At 43.1% G+C, this 18,363-nt stretch overlaps 1 protein-coding gene across 4 annotated transcripts in view; it reads left to right on the top strand.

Annotated features, from left to right (window-relative positions):
* The first annotated feature begins 277 nt into the window (after positions 1–277).
* The window catches only part of LOC106567278 (melanocyte inducing transcription factor), a 35,374-nt gene continuing 17,288 nt past the window's right edge, over positions 278–18,363 (top strand). For 3 of the 4 annotated variants that reach the window (XM_014136390.2, XM_014136389.2, XM_014136388.2), the window contains exons 1-2: positions 278–525; positions 18,010–18,280. In XM_014136390.2, coding sequence (XP_013991865.1) covers positions 419–525; positions 18,010–18,280 — 378 coding nt within the window. In that variant the 5' untranslated portion in view covers positions 278–418. Of the gene's footprint in view, positions 526–8,980; positions 9,194–18,009; positions 18,281–18,363 lie in introns of those variants that run through there. The other variant, XM_045693169.1, reaches the window with a different exon arrangement.

Genomic DNA, 18,363 nt, shown 5'->3' with positions numbered 1-18,363 from the left:
TTAGGATATTATTTTAAGAACGGATATTGATATTTGTAAACGTAAACAATGCATATAGAAAGCTATATGGCCTGCTCCGGCATTTGACCTATTCAGCAGAATTGAGGGTAAAATGTGGTAAAAGCCCATTAGATGTTGGACCAATGAAAATCTGCTGACATTGACAGATCAAAACACAAACTTGCGGGCTATGGTATCATGGTGCTTGTAGTTCTCTATCCCATACACTCCTATTTCTATGGCCACTATTCCCTTCTCTAAAGAACTACATGTTTTTTTGCGCTGTTTGCGCGCTAGCTCGTGGAGCAAGACGGGTTTGCGATTTCAGTTGCTTGTACTGCGAGTGATTTAGAGAGGTGGCCATACCATCGTTCGTTTCTTTATAATTTGTTATTTTCAAGAGTTGACAGCCGCAAGTATGCAAGCGGAATCGGGTATAGTTCCTGACTTCGAGGTTGGAGAAGAGTTTCAAGAGGAACCAAAAACGTATTACGAATTGAAGAGTCAGCCCTTGAAAAAAAACAGGTCAGTGCTTTGGCTGTGTGCACAGTTATTTGCTACGGTAAAGAGGAATTTGTTTTCCCAGCGTTGTTTTCAAAAGTTTTTAATAGGCTATCATTGAAATATGTTTTGGGGGTTGTTATAATAATTCCATTATTTCCAATTGACGCGCTTTCAAGGATGACATCCTATATGCAGTCGGTCCTATCCTGTTGAGTGCATTCTAGGAGGGATTTGTTTGCCTCCCATTCCTTATGGCTCTTTTATTGCACAGTTAGTTACGCAACACTTGGGTGTTGTCTTGTCAACATGCAACTTCAAATATTAGCCTGTGGAGAATAGCCTATAAAGTTTGTTCATGGATTTTGAACAGTCCGACTAGGGATTAGTCTATGATGTCTTCTTCATTCTGGTGTTGACCTTGGTGATACCATTCCCATCGTTATTTACAACATCAATATTAAGCTACTATATGTATAGTCTAAATGCATTTTCTTTTGGAAGAAATATATTTAATGCATTGTAAATGTAGTTACAATGTCAAAGTAGAATGGCATCTTAAATGGTGTTGTACAGTCTTTCGCACATGTTAAAATAGGTGTCACATTTCACTGGTGCATCACTCATAAGTTTGTGCATCAGCTGTAGGCCTATTAGGAGAGAATTATGAACATGATAAATATCAATAGAGACCTAGTAAGAAAACTTCTTATAGATTCTAAAAGATCCTAAAATATTGTAGCCATGTTGCTTCCCAATAAAGCTTATTTAACTACATAAAGGAAAAGGGATAGATACTTTCCTAAGCAGTTGACAAATAACTTATTAGAGCGCTATTTGTATCCATATTGTGTCCTCTGTCCCCAGCGCTGAACAAAGAGCAGGGAGCTGAGTCAGGTCTGTTCTCTGGACATGACCTTATACCCCTCTGCTGCCTGGGGTCCAGGCCTCAACTGAATTGTTGTCACTTTGGTTATGTCTCTCTTTGTAAGATCAGACTGAACAAATCACTGGACCCTTTCTATTCTCAAGACTTATACATTTAACTTAATAAGTCTTTATACCATAATCTTGCCTTCTGTGTAATGGCATAGTGTATGAGAATGCCTTACATTCAGCAGTGGTCTAAAACGCCTGTCAATGCATGCCTATTGCCAGGAAGTGGTTTAAAGCAATATTGTCTCTTTGCGTCTGGTAATTCTGTATCATTTCCTTATTGTCCTTAGTGGTGGAGACATGTGACCTTTCTGCTAAACAGAGGTTCCCCAGATAGAAGGGTGGTGTGTGTCTGAAACACTGTCTGAACATGACAGTGCTCTTCTGTGTCTAGAGGTCTTATAGCATTCTTGTGGTGGACCCAATCTATTTTTTGCATTCTGGATCTTGGCATTTTGTCAGAAATTTGTTGGATATTTTTCCAGTTTCATTGTTGTGGAGTTTTTTATTTTTCCAAAACCTCTGTCGAGAGAGAGAGAGACTAACCTAATTCATAATTTTAAACTCGTTTCTTCATTAGTAAATTTCATTACATTGTTATAAGCTGAATGGTATTTTTGTGCCCTCATCGCAGCAGTTGCATTCTTAGTATAACTTAAAAGGTCTAGTTTTGAGTTGTGATTTAATGTCAGTTTTTGTGACTTTTGTGTGTCTCCAAAATGATCTGACATGCATGAATTAATTACATTTTCTGCTTTTCCTGTGAGAATGCCCTACTAAAAGCAGTGCATGGTTTTGCAACAATGACAGAAAGCCAAACATTGAGTATGGTAATTTTGACTATGCTTATCCTCACATACACTTGTGGTTATGACACTAACAGCCTAAGGTGGTTAATTCGTTTGACTGATGCGGTATACCCTGACAACTACAGTAAAGCAAGGACAAAGCTTAGGCAGAGATTTACTGGCATGATAGGCCTAAAGTGCAGTGTTTCTAAATTTGAAATCATACGGCGATAACATCATGAATTATCTTGCTTTTATTGACAGTTAGTTTGTTTTCTTGCTGTCTCAGAAAGCTTTTGGCACAAGCAGCCGAATGAACCCCTGCAGACTCAAAGCCAGACTGTGTGTGCTTGATATAGACTTGAGACAGACTGTGAAACTTGTCTTCTATGCAGTGTAAATTAGCGATGTAAATTTAGCAATGTATATGACACCTTCAATGCAAAGCGGGCCTGGTGTTGTTTGTTGCTGAGATATTTAGCAGGGCAACCCATGGAGCCAGCTGCACATGTTAGAGATTATAATTAGACTGTCATTATTCTGCAAGTTTCTTGAAAGGATTTGTTAATGTGTCCGTTTTAATTTGCAGCATAGCTTCTGGTAGGCCCAAAGTCAGGACTGGTCAAAATATGTGCTACACCATTTGTTGGACCACAGCACTAAATAAAGAAAACGGACATATGAAAATGAAAATTGAGATACATTTTGGAGAGATATTTCATATCATGACATTATGTATGAAATAGTATGTAACGTCACTGGTGTCCAATCGTCACCTACTATACCTGTCACACTATCCTTCATCTGTCGCAGATGTGGATAAGAGGTGAGGTGTCTTTGCAGCATTAAACCTCTGTCAAAGCATGGGATATGTCTGTAAGTCACATTGTCAATGTTTTTCCATTCTGGATCTTCCCGTTTGTGTGATATGATGACTACAGTAATTGAGCGGTTAAGGATGCACCATTCATGCACTCAAACACTACGTACATGACTATATTACGCTTTCAAGGAGCAGAGATGTCCCTAAGAGTTGTCCTCCAATGGTCATGCACTCCATGCACCCAAACTCAAAGGCTCCCTCCAAGCCTCATTTGACCAGAGGTTGCCTTAAAAAGAGTTGTCCTTCAATGAACCTTCCATGCAATTGTCTTCTAGGCCACATCTTGGCCTAGAAATTACATAAACAGAAAATACATATAGTGTAAAAGTTCACTCAAGGGCATCAAATGGCAAAAGCAGAGAAATGTACAGAAAGTACATACTGTATTCCATTATGATGTATGTTTTTTAATGAGCATCCAGTATCCATTGCTGGTTTCAATGTGGCCTCTATAAGAAGGGGATTGTGGCTCAGAGTCTCAGGAAGCTTTCTGTTCTGTGGAGTCCGAACCAGAGATGCCAGATGCTCACACAAACTACATACTGTATTGCATTGCTTTTAGGTTCTATGTTTTTACATGAGCATCGGCATCCAGTGCGGGTGTCAATGCAGCCTCTGAAACATGGGGATTAAGGGACAGTCAAGGTCTCAGGGAGCGCTCTGTTTTGTTCCATATCATGCCAAAGAGGGCAGGCTAGGACCAGGGTGTTCCTCTCCTGATCCAGGATGGGGATCTGATTGCGTCTGAGTGACAGACAGGTGCTGGAGTGGAGTGAGATACTACCCAACCCAGTAGTTATGTAATCACTCTGACCGTATCCTTACTCTCACTTTGGCTCTAAACAAATTCACTGGAAAACGACCATGTTCATTTAATTTCTCTATCATTCCAGTTGGATCTGACAGTCAGAGTAAACAGATGTAAGACTGACAAATCATTTTCTTTATCAGCCTGACTCCTCTTCCAGGACACAGGTAAAAACCCATGCCCTTCTGTATCCTTTCCTGACAATAGATAATTGAAGGAGTAAAACCACAATGTTCCAGTCTGCATCATCTATATTTGTGACCATCAGGCTCAGGCGGATGTGGTCAGTTATTTTTCCTCAAGAGTGGGGGGGTAAGGATGGAGTCATATTTTCAGGCAGCTATCTGTGTACACTAACTGCGAGTCATTTTTCACCATTCTCCCATTTCTAAATGAAGACATACTGTACAGGATGGTAGCCAACATATTTTCGAATAGAGAACACTTTGATGCTGTCAGGATCATTTGAAGAGTGTCTGTAATAAGGTTTGACTTATCGCACATTATAAACTGGGTGGTTTGAGCCCTGAGTTCTGATTGGCTGAAAGCCATGGTATATCAGACCGTATACCACGGCTATGACAACACATTTAGTTTTACTGCTCTAATTACATTGGTAACCAGTTTATAATAGTAATAAGGCACCTTGGGGGTGTGTGGTATATGGCCAATATACCACGGCTAAGGTCTGTATCCAGGCACTCCATGTTGTCGCGCTTAAGAACAGCACTTAGCTGTGGTATATTGGCCATATACCACACTTCCTCGGGCCTTATTGCTTATTTATAGCCACCCACCATTCTGTACACAGCAGCAGTAATATTCAAGTAATACAATGATCATCTGAATGTAGTTGTTGTTTTCTGTTGTCCTTGAGAGTGCCGTCCTAGTCATAGCACCCAGAGAGGGGAAGGCGAGCAGGACTGGAGTAGGATAGTAGGCCATTCTACTGTAAACAAGTGACAAGACTCATGAAAGGCATGAAACTTAATTACAGAAATAGGACCCGGCAAGTTCAAATGATCCCAACCGGCCCTTCCTGTCCCGGAACTACGACAACAAAGAACCCCATTATCAGTTGTAATATTTGTCAATTCGCTGCTTTGTTTTCCTGACAATTTATACATCAACTGTATTTATCTGTAACTGTCGTACTCTTTTAACTTTTCTTACTTAACCAAAGCACTGTATACAAGTGCATAGACGTTCCTTTGCTGTGAGTGTTCTTCATAGTTATGTCAAGGTCAGTTTTATCAGTTTTGAATCTTTCCTTACTGTAGTCAGTGTTTTTGTGTACAGTACCCTTTAGCTAGTCTGTACATTGGAACTGCAGACCTTGTAATTTATATTGTCAGAGATTTGTATAGTAGTGGTATGGACTCCACAAACAGAGAAATATGTACTGGCTAGAGGCAGCAGGTGGCAGTATTTGGTATTTTATTAGGATCCCCATTAGCTGTTTCGAAAGCAGCAGCTACTCTTCCAGGGGTCCACACAAAACATGAAGCATTACATAATACAGAACATTAAAAGACAAGAACAGCTCAAGGATAGAGCTACATCAGTGTTCTGAACAGTGGGCAGGCTTGGGGAGTAACGGATTAACTGTTTACAAAAAAACTGTAATCTGTTACCAGCTAAAAAATACTTTGACACCTTTTGTGTTTTCTCAATGACATTCAAATCAAAATTGAAAAAAGGCGCAAATGTAAGTTTGTTTCCGCCTGAGCGAGTCTGACCACAAGTCAGAGACCATTATGATGACTCACCAAATGCGTTTTATGGATTGCGGTAAAAGAGCAGGAATATGTTTTTGTAAACTTCAGTCAAAGCAATGGTATGTCTTCCAATGGTGGGACTGTTGTCGGCATCAAAGATTATACAACCAACCTGAATAAACGCTTAGAGGTAAGGACGACAGCTGTGGTGTAGCCTACTAGCGATACTGATATAGTTTAGGTCCATTATTGATATCTGCATAGCAATTATGTGAATCATGCTGCTGCTCTCTCAATTATTCACACCTTACGGATTGTGGTTGTTTGTGGATGGCTGTTCACCAATTTATAGGTGTATTTTAACCCAATAATGGTTGAATTGAGGAAGTGTAGGCTAAGCTGCCTGTCAATCATTGTTTTTGCGACCCGTGGACAGCGAGAGAAAAATGTGGTCCTGCAACAGCTGCATAGTGTGGATCACAGCCTAGATAATACAAGTTTGAGGTGGCACCTCCCTTGTAAACTCTTCCATGGTAATGTACTTCACACTCATGTATAAAAAAAACAAAAACGGAAATATCACATTTACATAAGTTTTCAGACCCTTTACTCAGTACTTTGTTGAAGCACCTTTAGCAGTGATTTCAACATAGTCTTCTTAGGTATGACGCTACAAGCTTGGCACACCTGTATTTGGGGAGTTTCGCCCATTCTTCTCTTCAGATCCTGTCATGCTCTGTCAGCTATTTTCAGGTCTCCAGAGAGGTTGGATCGGGTTCATGTCCGGTTTTTGCCTTGATCCTGACTAGTCTCCCAGTCCCTGCCGCTGAGAAACATCCCCACAGCATGATGCTGCCACCACTGTGCTTCACCGTAGGGATGGTGCCAGGTTTCCTCCAGACATGACTCTTGGCATTCAGGCCAAAGAGTTCAATCTTGGTTTCATCAGCAGAGAATCTTGTTTATCATGGTCTGAGAGTCTTTAGGTGCCTTTTGGCAAACTCAAAGCGGGCTGTCATGTGACTTTTACTGAGGAGTGGCTTCTGTCTGGCCACTCTACCATAAAGGCCTGATTGGTGAAATGCTGCAGAGATGGTTGTCCTTCTGGAAGGTTCTCCCATCTCCACAGTGGAATTCTCAAGCTCTGTCAGAGTAATCATCGGGTTCTTGGTCACCTCCCTGACCAAGGCCTTCTCCCCTGATTGCTCAGTTTGGTCGGGCGGGAAGCTCTAGGAAGAGTCTTGGTGGTTCCAAACTTCTTCCACTTAAGAACGATGGAGGCCACTGTGTTCTTGGACTTTCAATGCTGCAGACATTTTTGGGTACCCTTCCCCAGATCTGTGCCTCGACACAATCCTGTCTCAGAGCTCTTCGGACAATTCCTTCGACCTCATGGCTTTGTATTTGCTCTGACAACTGTGGGACCTTATATAGACAATTTCGAGTCTCAAAGAAAAGGGTCTGAATACTTATGTAAATAAGGTATTTCTATTTTTTATTTTGTATACATTTGCAAAAACTGTTTTCGCTTTGTCATTATGGGGTATTGTGTGTAGATTGCTAAGGATTTTTTATTTATTTAATCCATTTTAGAATAAGACGTAACAAAATGTGGAAAAAGTCAAGGGTTCTGAATACTTTCAAAAACAAGTTTAATTTAAGAAGACCTACCTAATTGTAATTCGTTCTGATAAAAAAAAAAAAAATCCTAATGTGTAATGGACACACTTAAACTCGCACACTTTAGACTTCAACAGCTGCAAGTGATTGAGATATAAAAGTGTCACCCATAGAGATCCTATTCAATTAATTAAGTATTCTAATTTCCAATTCTATGGTGTCACCAACAAAAATTGAAACAAAAGGCCTATAGCAAATGCATCATGTGGCATTCATTTTTCACATCAGGCAAATAGCACTTTTCGGCATGTAGTGCTCAAAGTGATGCCATTCCATGAGACCAGATTTTTTTTAACCATGTTTTGAAGCAATGAGCTCAGTCAGTCTTTCATGACAAAAACATAAACAACAAAGTATGCCTGAGCCATGTATTTAGAAACATAAATACACTCCATTCAAAAGTTTGGGGTCACTTAGAAATGTCCTTGTTTTTGAAAGAAAAGCTATTTTTTTTGTCAGTTAAAATAACATCAAATTGTAGACATTGTTAATGTTGTAAATGACTATTGTAGCTTGAAACGGCAGATTTTTTATGGAATATCTACATAGGCGTACAGAGTCCCATTATCAGCAACCATCACTCCTGTGTTTCAATGGCACGTTGTTAGCTAATCCAAGTTTATAATTTTAAAGGGCTAATTAATCATTAGAAAACCCTTTTGCAATTATGTTAGCACAGCTGAAAACTGTTCTGATTAAAGAAGCAATAAAACTGGCCTTCCTTAGACTAGTTGAGTATCTGGAGCATCAGTATTTGTGGGTTAGATTACAGGCTCAAAATGGCAGAAACTCATCAGTCTATTCTTGTTCTGAGAAATGAAGGCTATTCCATGCGAGAAATTGCCAAGAAACTGAAGATCTCGTACAACGCTGTGTACTACTCCCTTCACAGAACAGCGCAAACTGGCACTAACCAAAATAGAAAGAGGAGGGGGAGGCCCCGGTGCACAACTGAGCAAAAGGACAAGTACATTAGTGTCTAGTTTGAGAAACAGACACCTCACAAGTCCTCAACTGGCAGCTTCATTAAATAGTACCCCCCAAAACACCAGTCTCAACGTCAACAGTGAAGAGGCGACTCTTTTGCCCATCTGAATCTTTTATTTTTATTGGCCAGTCTGAGATATGGCTTTTTCTTTGCAACTCTGCCTAGAAGGCCAGGATCCTGAAGTCGCCTCTTCACTGTTGACGTTGAGACTGGTGTTTTGGGGGGTACTATTTAATGAAGCTGCCAGTTGAGGACTTGTGAGGCGTCTGTTGAGGGTCCTGTTGGTTCAGGGCCCTGTTGATTAGACTTGGTGCATTGGTACCGCTTGCCGTGCGGTAGCAGAGAGAACAGTCTATGGCTTGGGTGGCTGGAGTCTGACAACTTTTTTGGGTCTTCCTCCGACACTGCCTGATATATTCCATTTATGGCCAGCAACGTAAACTCTAACATCGATTTATCTTGCAGTAGATGTCATTCAATTGGTAATATTAAATGTTGTCTTCTTCTAATGCCTCTTAAGGGGAAAGTCATCTAAACGTAACTGAAAGTCATCACATTACTGAGTTTGGGTCATCCAAAAGTGATGTTACTGATTACAGTTTTCGACAGGTAACTGGTAATTGTAACGGATTACATTTAGAAGGTAACCTACCCAACCCTGGCAGTGGGGGTTGGGTAGGTGGAGGTTTTGAGCAGAACAGTGTGCAGTAGTGCAGCCAAGCATGTCATTAGTGCTGCTCTACCTTCACCTCCAGCAGGAAGACTGTAGAACACCTGATCCCAACCAGGAACCAAGGCACCTGCATACTGCAGGCACAGGGCTCTGGGCTCTGTGTGTCTCAGAAGATGATTCCACACACCTAGTCACTTTTACCCCTACACTAACCACCGGTGAGTAGCTGCACCTCCGTGTGTGTGTGTGTGTGTGTGTGTGTGTGTGTGTGTGTGTGTGTGTGTGTGTGTGTGTGTGTGTGTGTGTGTGTGTGTGTGTGTGTGTGTTAGGAAGAGTGAGAAGGTGTATGCGTGTATAGAGTGAAATGGTGGGTTGTTTGTTGCTCTGGGTGTTCTTTGGATGGATTTGATTTTGGACAGATAGGTTGGAAGCTTTTGCATTGGAATTCAAGAAATGTATGTGCAATTTAGGAAAAAGTAGCACTGCACCAAATACCCTATTTTCAGACTCCTAATCATCCTTACACCTCTGAAGACTCTAGCCACTTCCATGCCAGATGGAAGAACTTGCTGTTTTATCTCTGCCGACAGTTGGATAAGGGGAACCATGGGGTGCTAACGACACTCAGTGGAGACTGGAGATCCTGACTGCCAAACCCCCAGTAAAAAAAGTAATGAAAAAACAAACCGAAGAATTGCACGCTCTAACAGCGCAATACACATTGATAAAAACAAAACAATGTGAAGACTTTAATAAAAATGAATAAGTTATAAAGGGTAGTAAAAGTAAGAGGGTAATGTTCTTTGTGTGTGTCTGTATTTAACAGTGGGTGAGTGGGAGTCGGTGCAAAAAGTTTTGAGAGAGTTAAAATACAATGTTATTGGTCACATGCTTCGTAAACAACAGGTGTAGACTAACAGTGAAATGCTTTCTTACAGGTCCTTCCCAACAATGCAGAGTTAAAGATAAAACAATTTGTTTTAATTGTGACACAAGGAGTAAATACACAGTGAATAACAATAATGAGTAAAAATAACATGCCTATATACAGGGAGTACCAATACCGAGTCGATGTGCAGGGGTATGAGGTAATTGAGGTAGCTATGTACATATACACTACATGGCCAAAGGTATGTGGACACCTGCTAGTCGAACATCTCATTTCCAAAATCATAGGCATTAATATGGAGTTGGTCCCCCCATTGCTGCTATAATAGCCTCCACTCTTCTGGGAAGGATTTCCACTAGATGTTGGAACATTGCTGCGGGGACTTGCTTCCATTCAGCCACGAGCATTAGTGAGGTCAGGCACTGAGGTTGGGTGATTAGGCCTGACTCTCAGTCGGCGTTACAATTCATCCCAAAGATGTTCGATGGGGTTGAGGTCAGGGCTCTGTGCAGACCAGTCAAGTTCTTCCACACCGATCTCAACAAATCATTTCTGTATGGACCTCGCTTTGTGCACTGAGCCATTGTCATGCTGAAACAGGAAAGGGCCTTCCCCAAAATGTGGCCACATAGTTGGAAGCATAAAATTGTTTAGAATGTCATTGTGTGCTGTAGCGTTAAGATTTCCCTTCACTGGAACTAAGGGGCCTAGCCCGAACCATGAAAAACAGCCCCAGACCATTATTCCTCCTGCACAAAATGTTTCAGTTGGCACTATGCGTTTGGGCAGGTAGCGTTGTCCTGGAATCTACCAAACCCAGATTCGTCCGTCGGACTGCCAAATGGTGAAGTGTGATTCATCACTCCAGAGAACACCTTTATAGGGCTCCAGAGTCCAATGGTGGCGAGCTTTACACCCCTCCGGCCAACGCTTGGCATTGCGCATGGTGATCTTAGGCTTGTGTGTGGCTGCTCGGCCATGGAAACCCATTTCATTAAGCTCCCGACGAACAGTTATTGTGCTGACGTTGCTTCCAAAGGCAGTTTGGAACTCGGTAGTGAGTGTTGCAACCGAGGACAGACATTTTTTACGTGCTTCAGCACTTGGCGGTTCCGTTCTGTGAACTTCGGTGGCCTACCACTTTGCCGCTGAGCCGTTGTTTCTCCTAGACGTTTCCATTTCACAAGAACAGCACTTACAGTTGACTGGGGAAGCTCTAACAGGGCAACAATTTGATGAACTGACCTGTTGGAAAGGTGGCATTCTTTGACAGTGATACGTTGAAAGTCACTGAGCTCTTCAGTAAGGCCATTCTACTGCCAATGTTTGTCTATGGAGGTTGCATGGCGGTGTACTCGATTTTATACACCAGTCAGCAACTGGTGTGGCTGAAATCCACTAATTTGAAGGGGTGTCCACATACTTTTGGCCATGTAGTGTATGGGTAAAGTAACTTGGCAACAAGATAGATAATAGACAGCTGCAGCAGCGTATATGGTGTGTGTGTGTGTGTGTGTGTGTGTGTGTTGGGGCGTCAGTGTAAGAGTTAGTGCAAAAAAGGGTCAATTCATGTAGTCTGGGTAGCCATTTGATAAGCTATTTAGCAGTCTTATTCAGTAATCTTATGGCTGTTCAGGGTCCTGTTGGTTCTAGACTTGGTGCACTGGTACCGCTTGTCGTGCGGTAGCAGAGAGAACAGTCTATGGCTTGGGTGGCAGGAGTCTGACAACTTTTTGGGCTTTCCTCTGACACTGCCTGATATAGAGGTCCTGGATGGCAGGGAGCTCGGCCCCAGTGATGTACTCACCACCGTCTGTAGCGCCTTGTGGTCGGGTGCTTTGCAGTTGCCGTACCAAGCAGTGATGCAGCCAGTCAAAATGCTCTCAATTGTGCCGCTGTAGGCCTGCATCCCACTGCTGGCTTGCCTCTAAAGCTAAGCAGTGTTGGGTCCTGATCCGTCCTGTGATGGGAGACCAGATGCTGCTGAAAGTGGTGTTGGAGGGCCAGTAGGAGGCACTCTTTCCTCTGGTCTAAAAAATATTCCAATGTGCCAGGGCAGTGATTGGGGACATTGCCCTGTGTATGGTGCTGTCTTTCAGATGGGACGTTAAACGGGTGTCCTGACACTCTATGGTCACTAAAGATCACAGGTCCCTTATCGTTAGAGTAGGGGTGTTAACCCCGGTGTCCTGGCTAAATTCCCAATCTGGCCCTCATACCATCATGGCCACCTAATCATCCGCAGTTTACAATTGGCTCATTCATCCCCCTCCTCTCCCCTGTAACTATTCCCCAGGTCCTTGGTGTAAATGAGAATGTGTTCTCAGTCAACTTATCTGGTAAAATACATATTAAAAGAACTTTGAAGATCTGAGGGCCCATGCCAAATCTTTTCAGCCTCCTGAGGTGGAAGGGGTGTTGTCGTGCCCTCTTCACAACTGTGTGGGTGTGTGTGGACCATGTTAATTCCTTAGTGATTTCGATACAAGGAACTTTGCAGGTGATTGTCTGTGGTCTATTGCACATTCAGATGTTCTGGGTAGGTCTGCAGTGGAGGTGGACAGTTGCTCTGGTTTTTGTTCTGAAGGAGCATTTTCTCCCCATAAGCACGCTGGCATGACCTTCCAGAGCCGACTAATCAAGACTAGTCAAGCTCTGTTTTTATTCTGACTTCTCAGTGCTGAGCTTCTACTTCTTATCTTTAAAGATATTCTGACTTAAAGTACATGTACACAGTTGGAAACAGGCCATTTTACACAGTGTATGCTACTGTTGCCAGAATGCACTAAATGTTTTGGTGTATTGTCCTTTGTTTGGAACTCATATGTTATTATACAGATATGCAAATACAACGTTTGAAAGATATTCATTCAGCCACGATTGAAGAACAATTAGAAGTTGACCAGAGAAATACTTTTGTATACTTATGTTTGCAGACAGAATAGAAAGTACATCGATATGCTAACATGTGTTGTTTATTGTGTCATCATTATCACTCTTGGTTTTGGAACAGGTATTAGTATTGTTATCGAGCTGTTATTGCGCCATTGTCCATTGTGAGGTTTGATTGACTGCTCTCCCACTGACTCGACCAAGCCATTCTATATCCAGCAAGTCATTAAGGTGTGTGAGGGTGGGCTGCAGCCTCCTCTCCTAGCCATTGAACCACCTCTAGTCCAGGAGCTCTCTCTCTCTCTCTCTCTCTCAAAAACCTCTCTCTCAAAAACCTCTCTCTCAAAAACCTCTCTCTCAAAAACCTCTCTCTCAAAAACCTCTCTCTCAAAAACCTCTCAGCCAGGGGGTGTGGCCATGCAAGACTGTGCAGCCATTGTGTTTCCTGATACACATGCACAGAGAGGAGGTGTGTGCACACAATAGTGGAAAGTTAAACCAGACAAAGGGTCTTTTTATGGGTTTCAGTATTCTGCTTAGAAACAACTGGGCAAAAAGCCATCTGGCAGTCGGTTAATGTGTTAGTGAGGGCAGAACCTACACACACAGTGGTCACTGGTTGTAATCTTGAGCCTGCCTCAATACAACTATGTAAGATGATAAGATTCCCGGTTATAAAACTTTTTGGGATGCATTTTGTAAGTACAAGAGTTGAGAATCAAGTTTTACTGATCTTTGTGTCTTCTTAATGATTGTTAGGGGATTTCCAACATTCACTTGATAAAGGGGCATAGCAGCGCCACAGATCGTTATCATAGCCCAAAATATAATGTGCGGATGAAAAGGATCCACCACTGGAAACATTTTGGTCTTGTTTAAGTCAGTCATGAGGTCTCCCGGTCACAGTTTTTCAAGGAGATGATTCGCTTGCCCCAGACATGCCATAATCAGTTTGTAAAAATGGGGAAAAGACAGACTGCATTTCCTCCATGTCCGAGACCTCAGATGTAAGTATTGTATTAACCTCTCTCAGTGTAGTTACTGTGTAGAAAATGGCATTTTGTAGCAGGCTTCTTCAGGCCTATAAACCTTTTTGGGCCTAATATTATTGCATTTTTTGGTGTGTGTGTGATCCAATTCAAACTTAAAATAAAATGTGTATTTGTAATACACTTCAGTTGTCAGAAAATTGGTCAGATATAAAAACACCTATGAATGTATCTTCCAGTTTACGAGGGGTTGACATGTTAGCTGATACAAAATAAAGAGGAATGATGGTATGTCTAAAGCTCAGTGTGGAGGGATGGCTTTGACCAAGGCTGCGTTTGACTGGACTGGCTAATTAGTCCGATTACTGCACAGCTGGATTGGCAAGACCTTTTGCTGAGGTTTTCATCAAAAGGATCACTCACTCTGGGAAGGCTCCATCCCGGCAGCTTCTGCTCCAGCACACCCTCTCTATTTTAGGCCTGCAGCAGGATTCTGTCTGGAAAACAGCAAGTGTCTAAATTTGAAAACACATTGAGAACTGAAACTGTGTGTGAAGAAAAGTTCCCCTTTCTGTGATAGTCATTTTTTAAATCCAAGTATAGGATTTTGGCTACATTTAGACACTATTCAGACTAGGATTTAGTCTTCAGCCTACACGTACAGTATGTGTCATTTGTTATGCTCCAGGGACATGTGTGTCACACGCACTTGTTTAGTGGGGAGGGAAGGTGGCTGTGAATGAAGGAGGGCTATGATCAGTGATGTAGAAGGGTGAGATCATCAGTTAAAACATTGACAAGAAGAGGAGGAAAAGACACCTGCAGCTCAGCAGATGTTCGATTGATTATCATGACCTTGCTCCTATCCCCCACCACCCCAGCCCCACCACCACCAACACCCCAGCCCCACCAACACCCCAGCCCCACCAACACCCCAGCCCCATACCCAGCCCCAGCCCCATACCCAGTCCCAGCCCCATACCCAGTCCCAGCCCCATACCCAGTCCCAGCCCCATACCCAGTCCCAGCCCCATACCCAGTCTCAGCCCCATACCCAGTACCCATATGGGCCTTGCCCATCAGGTGAGTGGGTGTAACTGATACACGTTGCCTGAAGGAGGCATCAGCCACCAAAATACACCTGCTTCTTATCTCCCACCTATCCTGTATCAAAATACTGACATGGGCCCTACAACACAACACATAATACACTACTAGTCCATATCTGTTTATGACATGAGATGCCTTCTACAGTGTCCAGGTCGGTGTGTGTGTGTGAGAGAGAGTGAGAGAGAGTTAACATGGTGTCCTTTCAGCCTGTGAGATGGTGAGATGCTATCCTGCTAAGGGATCTACCTGTCTGCGTGACATGCGATTCAGTAGGTCTAGGATGAGCATGATCCATTGAAAGGAAGTCAAATATCATAATTGGTTAGCACGCACGTCGATGGATACTAATACATACGAGAAACTGAGAGAGGGGGAGAGAGGGAGAGAGATGAGACAAGCAGCACATGCCAGAGAAAAGAATGAAGTCAATGTGAAGAGGGTATCGGTGCAGTTCAGCTGAGAGAGAGAACGAGACAGAGAGAGTGAAAAAAGCAGCGCTGGCCAAGTGTTTGAAGTGTATAACTGTAGGACAAACATCTGAAGAGGACAAGATTGCAAACATGGCACTGTATTGCCTGCTTGAACTTAACAACAGATGTTAGGTCTCTCTAGGCATGCTAATGGGTCCATACTCAGGTTTGCCTGACCTGATGAATGAATAATGTGCTGCGCCCAAAAAAATTAAACTAACAAGCACATATCACCGATTGCAAATATTTCACTCTTCCTCTTTCACCTCCCCTATTCCCTCCGTTCTCACCCCCACTCCTCCGCTTCTCTGCTACTTCCCTCATTGCAGAATGCCCAGGCACGCTTCCCGTTTAGTGTGTAATTACTTTGAAGGTGACGGAAGCCCATACATTCTCCCCACATAACGGCATCGAGGCAGTTTAGCTCCTAATTTATGGGCGAGGGGTTCAAAGTTTTTAATAATATTTGTCTAATATCATGGCAGGCCCTGTCTGCGCTGCTGTGATAAATGGAGGCAGGATCAAGCCATTGTGATTCTGAGCATGGCGAGATATTGGCATGAAACAACTTTATACCCCCACAACACAGTCCCTTATAGGGCTGGCCCCCACAACACAGTCCCTTATAGGGCTGGCCCCCACAACACAGTCCCTTATAGGGCTGGCCCCCACAACACAGTCCCTTATAGGGCTGGCCGTGGCTGACCCGAGGTTGGACACGGCGTGGGAGAGGAGGCAGAGGGTGGGGGTTCAGGAATTATATATATATATACAGTTGAAGTCAGAAGTTCACATACACTTGGAGTCATTAAAACTCGTTTTTCAACCATTCCATACATTTCTTGTTAACAAACTATAGTTTTGGCAAGTCGGTTAGGACATCTACTTTGTGCATGTCACAAGTAATTTTTCCAACAATTGTTTACAGACAGATTATTTCACTTATAATTCACTGTATCACAATTCCAGTGGGTCAGAACTTTACATACACTAAGTTGACTGTGCCTTTAAACAGCTTGGGAAATTCCGGAAAATTATGTCATGGCTTTAGAAGCTTCTGATAGGCTAATTGGCATCATTTGAGTCAACTGGAGGTGTACCTGTGGAGGTATTTCAAGGCCTACCTTCAAACTCAGTGCCTCTTTGCTTGACATCATGGGAAAATCAAAAGAAATCAGCCAAGACCTCAGAAAGACCTGGTTCATCCTTGGGAGCAATTTACAAAGGCCTGAAGGTACCACGTTCATCTGTACAAACAATAGTACGCAAGTATAAACACCATGGGACCACGCAGCCGTCATACCGCTGAGGAAGGAGACGCGTTCTGTCTCCTAGAGATTAACTTACTTTGGTGTGAAAAGTGCAAATCAATCCCAGAACAACAGCAAAGGACCTTGTGAAGATGCTTGAGGAAACGGGTACAAAAGTATCTATATCCACAGTAAAACGAGTCCTATATCGACATAACCTGAAAGGCCGCTCAGCAAGGAAGAAGCCACTGCTCCAAAACCGCCATAAAAAAGCCAGACTACAGTTTGCAACTGCACATGGGGACCAAGATCGTACTTTTTGGAGAAATGTCCTCTGGTCTGATGAAACAAAAATAGAAGTGTTTGGCCATAATGACCATCGCTATGTTTGGAGGAAAAAGGGGGAGGCTTGCAAGCCGAAGAACACCATCCCAACCGTGAAGCACAGGTGTGGCAGCATCATGTTGTGGGGGTGCTTTGCTGCAGGAGGGACTGGTGCACTTCACAAAATAGATGGCATCATGAGGCAGGAAAATTATGTGGATATATTGAAGCAACATCTCAAGACATCAGTCAGGAAGTTAAAGCTTGGTTGCAAATGGGTCTTCCAAATGGACAATGACCCCAAGCATTACTTCCAAATTTGTGGCAAATGGCTTAAGGACATCAAAGTCAAGGTATTGGAGTGGCCATCACAAAGCCCTGACCTCAATCCAATAGAACAATTGTGGGCAGAACTGAAAAATTGTGTGTGAGCAAGGAGGCCTACAAACCTGACTCAGTTACACCAGCTCTGTCAGGAGGAATGGGCCAAAATTCACCCAACTTATTGTGGGAAGCTTCCCAAAACGTTTGACCCAAGTTAAACAATTTTAAAGGCAATGATACCAAATACTAATTGAGTGTATGTAAACGTCTGACCCACTGAGAATGTGATGAAAGAAATAAAAGCTGAAATAAATCGTTCTCTCTACTATTACTCTGACATTTCACATTTTTAAAATAAAGTGGTGATCCTAACTGACAGGGATTTTTTACTTGGATTAAATGTCAAGATTTTTTTTTAAATTGAGTATAAATATTTGGCTAAGGGGTATGTAAACTTCCGACTTCAACTGTATATGACTGAGTGATTGGGGCTAAAATTCCTCCTCAGTGAGGAGGGAGGGTGTGCAGTATTCTGCTGCAGAAAGGACACTCTAGCTTGCAGACCAGCAGTTCCGTGTAACATCTAGGACACATTTAGAAGACATTTGTATCTTTTCTCACTGTGATGTGGCTTCTTCCTGATCCCAGTACTGTAGATCATAACGGTTCAATGCCCCTCTCTTTTCTCTGACCTTTCTTCCACTCCTTACCCCTCATTGTCTTACCCCCCTCCTCACCCTCTTCTCTCCTGATGCCCTGCCTGGTGTCTGTCTCGCCATCCTGCAGTAATCCTTCAGACCAGCCATGCTCATCTTCCAAGCCCCCATTGGGCTCCTCTACCACGACATCACGGATCCTGCTGCGGCAGCAGTTGATGCGAGAGCAGCTCCAGGAGCAGGAGCGGCGGGAGCAGCAGAGATGCCAGGCCTCCTCCACCTCGCAGTACCCCCAGATCACCGCCGCCCACAATCACACGCACGGCCAGACACCGGCCATCAACGTCAGCGCTCCTCCCAGCCTGCCCCCCGCATCCCAGCTGCCCATGGAGGTGCTGAAGGTAAGCAATTAGTATCATCCTCACACCTAATGATACGGATGACACCCACTTCCTGCCTGGCTGCTTCTCTGTGATATGACAAC

The sequence above is a fragment of the Salmo salar genome, chromosome ssa13, assembly GCF_905237065.1.
Source record: "Salmo salar chromosome ssa13, Ssal_v3.1, whole genome shotgun sequence".
NCBI lineage: Eukaryota > Metazoa > Chordata > Actinopteri > Salmoniformes > Salmonidae > Salmo > Salmo salar.
The sequence above is the reverse complement of the archived record's forward strand: the minus strand, read 5'-3'. Positions and strand labels throughout refer to the sequence as shown.